Source organism: Chlorocebus sabaeus, chromosome 9, assembly GCF_047675955.1.
Source record: "Chlorocebus sabaeus isolate Y175 chromosome 9, mChlSab1.0.hap1, whole genome shotgun sequence".
Lineage (NCBI taxonomy): Eukaryota > Metazoa > Chordata > Mammalia > Primates > Cercopithecidae > Chlorocebus > Chlorocebus sabaeus.
The window spans coordinates 50,957,730-50,962,923 of record NC_132912.1 but is presented as its reverse complement, the minus strand read 5'-3'; the positions used below and the strand labels follow the sequence as shown (position 1 = coordinate 50,962,923).

The 5,194-nt window shown below is 55.7% G+C and overlaps 1 protein-coding gene across 1 annotated transcript; it reads left to right on the top strand.

Annotated features, from left to right (window-relative positions):
* Window positions 1–275: 275 nt before the first annotated feature.
* On the top strand, window positions 276–4,903 carry C9H10orf71 (chromosome 9 C10orf71 homolog). The gene has a single exon (XM_007962586.3). It carries the CDS (start codon window positions 372–374, stop codon window positions 4,677–4,679), a length of 4,308 nt encoding a protein of 1,435 aa, XP_007960777.3. The 5' UTR covers window positions 276–371; the 3' UTR covers window positions 4,680–4,903.
* The last annotated feature ends 291 nt before the right edge of the window (window positions 4,904–5,194 follow it).

The window sequence follows — 5,194 nt, the reverse complement described above, 5'->3', positions numbered from 1 at the left end:
AGATAAACTGCTTTACTTAAAGTCTACTGATTTTAGTGTTAATCACATCTTAAAAATACCTTCACAGAAACAGCTAGACTGGTCTACAGTCTAGACGTATAGCAAGCTAGCCAAGTTGACACATAAAATTAACCCTCACAGGCACCATTTTCCACCTGGACCAGCACATATTCTTGCGTAGAGCTGTATACCCTGTTCACACCCTGCATCTTTTTCTTTTGCAGAGAAAAAAACAAAAATTCCCCACTTCGCAATTGCATCTGTGAATGAGAAGCTCCAGTTTTGTGGGAAGAGGGAAACACCTAAACTGGCCAGAATCATCACCAGAGACACCTGCCGGCTGACGAGGACAGCTTTCTTGGAGCTGACAGATGATGCAGGGAAACAAGAAGTGCACAGACGGGTTCAGTGACTCCTCCAGCATCGGCAGCGTGTTGGATGATGCAGACAGGGAAGTGAGCAGCCTCACAGACCGGGCATTCCGGAGCTTGTGCATCTCAGAGGATACATCCTTCCATGATTCCTATCTGGCCGTGTCCCCGGATATCACCCGACAGGTGTTTGAGACTTTTCACCAGAGAACAGTGAGCCACACCCAGAGGAAAAGTGGCATTTGGAGCCAGTTACCGTCACAGGGCACGGAACATTCAGGCTGGGCAGCCACCTTCCGACAGCTACCCAAGTACGTTCAGGGAGAGGAAAAGTACCCCAAAACCAGCCCCCCACCAACGCCAGTCCAGAGGAGACTGGAGGTGCCAGTTTCTGGCCTAAGGAGCAGCAACAAGCCAGTCTCCAAAGTATCAACACTAATTAAATCTTTCGACAGGACCGAGAGCCAACGTTGTGAGAGCAGGCCCACTACCAGCAAGCCTCCGGCTCTGAAAAATCCCCCCAAATTCGCTCCTCTTCCAGAAAGCAGTGTCAACTTCTGCTTTGATTCTGCATTTCTGACAGTCAGGAGGGTGCCCGCTGAAGTTTCCAACACCCATCAGAACAGCCACCAGCCAGGCAGGAAGCACGGAGAACAGGAGTCCTCCAAGAACCCAGAAATGGCCTGTCACAGCTCCAGCAGCTTCCTCCCGGCAGCCGACGACACGGCCACCTCATCTGAGTCAAAATTCCCCTCTCCGCACCACAAGCCAGCCACGTGTGAGCCTGGGAGAGGCAAAGGCACCTTTCTGCACAGTGAAAATAGTGCTTTTGAGTCATGGAATGCCCACCAACCAAAGCTGCTGGAGAGAAAGGACGTGGCTGGAACCGTCCCAGAAAGCAAAGCTCCCAAGCACTATGGGGACACAACCTTGCTAAGTGAACCCCGTCCTCCTGAGTGCACAGTCTCTCCCTGCCAGGTTCAGGCCTGCTGCAGTCAGGAAGAGAAGAGACTCACAGCAGGGGCTCTGTCCACATCCGTACCCTGGGGGTGCAGGGATCCAGGATCCCAGGTATTTGCTGTGGAAGGAAAAGCTCCCAGCTCACAGCCTGATTCTCAAGAGAAGCCAGCCCAGCCCCCATGGAGGAAGCCAAAGACTGGCAAAAAAGGGAAAGAAAGTCTACAAGATACCTCGGAAGAAAAGACACAGACCAACAGGAGAGGCCCACCTTTGTATACAAAACACAACCCCCAGGGACAGTTTCCAGAAAATGATGCTCTTGACCTGCCTGTGGAACCCAATGAACATTATGATCCCCCCTTTAACATCAGTAAGCTCCTGACCCCCATCATACCCAGCAAGCACACCCTGGATTCAGCAGAGAGCCAGCCAGCAGAGCAAACCCCATCACCACCAGGACAGCTAAATGGATACCAAGAGAAGGAGCCCAGTGAATGTCAGTCTCGAGACAGCTACAAGTCCAAAGCCCCTAGCCTGCTGTTTAACCTCAAGGACGTGCGGAAGCGTGTTAAGAGTACATACAGTTCCTCACCTCTCTTGAAAGGGCTTGATGAGAAAACTAGAGGTAAGGTTGATGGAAAGCAAGAACCTGTGAGCAACGGTGTCGTCCTACCCAATGGACTTGAGGAAAGCCCTCCAAATGAGCTTTCTAAGGAGAGACCCGCTGATGACCCTACTGCATCACACATCAATCCCCAGAAGGGCCCTACAGCTGACCCCAGTGAGCTCTCTGCAGACAGCTATCTAACTCTTAGCGCAGCTTCGACTATCACCAAAGTCCCCTTCTATGTTAACGGGGAGGCTGCTGAGAGGAGCAGTTATGAGAATGACGAGGTGGAAGGAGAGTTGGAGATGGGTCCTGCCGGATCTGGCTGGTGTCCAGACTCCAGGGAACACCGCCCCAGGAAACACCTCTCCCTCAGGCTTTGCAGTAGGGATCCTGAGCCTGGAAGGGCTACAGAGAAAACGAAGACTCACCAGCCAGAGAATGGGCTCTCCAGATCTGTGTCCCAAGAGACAGAACCTGAGAGGGAGGCAGGACTTCAGAACACACACTTGAACCAGAAATTATCCCCAGGGCCCCTCTCTCCTGAGGAGGAAGATGTGTTTTACAGTGACAGCCAATCCGATTTTATGCCAAGCCTCAAGGGTAAGGCCAAATTCAGCACCAGCTCTTCAGATCAATCCTTTGCCTCATTTGATGATCAGCAGAAGATGTGGTTTACTGAGAACCAGCGGGAAGACACGAGGAAGGATGTGAGTGCAGGTGACAGTCAGAAGGATGAGAAGGAGAACGTGGTGGGGAAGGATGAGCTGCAGTACTGCACCTTAAGCAATGGGCACACGTGCCTGGAAGACCGCAGCCAGGGGGAAGCATTGCAAAGAGAAGGGGAAAGTGTGCCTGGAGGAAGAACCAGGAAGGCATCGGCAGAGGAAGCTAATTTCAGAGGCTCTCGGATTGGGGAAAATAAGAGTACGACCTTTTCACAAGCCAAAGACCTTACTCCCTCACCATCTTCTGCTTCAAACAGGCACATACTGTTTACCATTAAAGACAACACCCTCAGAGCCACCCCTGTAATTAAACCTATCATGCTGCCTCTCCTGAGGACCATGTCCTCGGAGGACTCCCTCAGCAGTAGCCACAAAGAGGAGGAATTGCCAAGGCCAGAATGGGGTGAGGATCCTGGTTTCTGTGCCCCCGAAAACCAGGACATTCTTGGTACATCGACACCCACTAACACGCTGAGCACACGTGTGAAGTGCATGGCCAACGAGGTCATGGAGGACCCCAGGCAGGGGTCCAGCATGGCCAGGATGGAGGCCTCTCAGCCAGCCCCAAAGGGGAATTTCCCATCTATGCCTCTGGTGGGAGAGGGGGACAGGGTGAAGCCACCACCAGATGCTGCACATGGCCTCATGGCAAGCAATTGCAAGAGCAGCTCTGCAGACTCAGGGAAGCCAACGGCCCCACGGCACATTCCCACCATCACTTTACCCAAGGGCGACATAGAAGACCAGCCACCCCCATGGCAGCCTGAAACCTGTTGGGAAGAGCAGACACCAGGTTTCAAGAGTCACTTTTTGTCCACACCCAGAGCAGGGCCCCCTGGCAGAAGACTGGTCCCCGGTGAGATGGCAAATTCCCCTAACCCCAGCTCCCCGGGGGAGAGCAGTGCCTGCTCCCCTGCTGCCAGCAGCATGTGGGAGGAGGCTTCCCAGGCCCCTGGAGGACCAGAGCTGCTGCCCGAGGAGCCTCCTCAAGCCAGACCCTGGGCCAGCTCCAGTCCTGCCAGGGTCACCAGGAGGGAGGACCTGACCCACGCCCTCGTGTGGGAGGGTGGCTCCGACCCCCTACTTGAGCTGTCGGCAGAAGACCTCCGAACCCTCTCTCCAAGAGGTTCATTGCTGGATGTGGCTACCAGCCCAGCAGGCACCCCTGGGAGACTTGAGCTTCCTGCACAGCTAGAGAGGGCAGCAAGCAAGCCACCTGCAGTCCCACCCAAAACAGAGAAAGCCCTGCGGCGGGCGAAGAAGCTGGCAAGTAAGAGGAGGAAGACCGACCAGGCTCAGGAGAAGCACAGCGAGTCACAAGAGGGAAAACCCTGCCCAGAGGACTTGGAGCAGACACAGCAAAGGCCACTGTGCCCCAGAGAGAGGCTCCGACACAGTTTCCCTGTGGTCCGTTCCCTGCCCCCTCCCATGCACCGCCACTCCGTGTCCGGCTTCTCGGAGCCTGTAGGGAGGCAGCCCGGAGGCCCCCAGTCCCTCACACCCCTGCCTGCGTACCCCGCCACCCAGAAGGTCCTCCAGGATCCGCAGTCCGGGGAGTACTTTGTCTTCGACTTGCCACTCCAGGTGAAAATCAAGACCTTTTATGACCCAGAGACGGGCAAGTATGTCAAGGTCTCCATCCCGTCCTCCGAGGGGGCCTCCCCAGAGCCGACCCCACCAGATGCCCTGGCCGCTCCCTATGTGCTGTACCCCGGCTTCCAGCCAGTGCCTGTGACGGCCTTGATGCCACTGCGCTGCTCCTCTCAGCTCTCCGCACCCACCTTCCTCAGGCAAGGTCCTCATGCCTCCACGGCCCGTGCCAGGCCCCAGAGTGTCCACGAGTCTGGACTACAGCTGGCCTCAGGGCCTCATGGTGACTGCACCCCACACTCTACAGGCCAGCGCCCCCATGGGCCTCCCCAGAGCCCAGAAGAGGAGGGTGCAGAAGCTCCAGGCCTGGGCATCATCTCCACCGACGACCTAGAGGACTTTGCCACAGAAGGCATTTCTTGAGTTACCACAGGTTGAGCCCCACCCCCAGATGAACCCAGAGGAGCTTACTTCACCCTTTCCCAAAACAAGCAACACACACACACACACATATGCAGACACATGCACACGCACACACATACACACACACGATAGTCAACACATGGCCTTTTTAGATCCGTAAAATCCAGAAGGCAGTAGGGATCCCAAGACAACCTCACCTGAAGGGCTCCCTGTCTCTCCTCTGATGGAGGGGCACTGCTTGCTTGGCCCAGTCCCCTCCGTGCCAGTTCCCAGGTGCACTCTACTCCAGCCCTTCTCCATCCCTTCCTTCCTCCCTCTCCTGGCCTGCCCTGCTCTTCCCTGGCCCTGCCAACCAGGTGGATGTGGCAAGGGCACCACCTGGTCCCAAGGGTCCCTCTGCACCTGCACCCACCCACTCACTTGTAGGCTCCTTGATGAGCAAACCCCTGAGGCCCCCAGCTCAGACTCAGCAGCCATTTCAGGTCACCTCAGGCAGACTGGCTAAGGACCAGCGC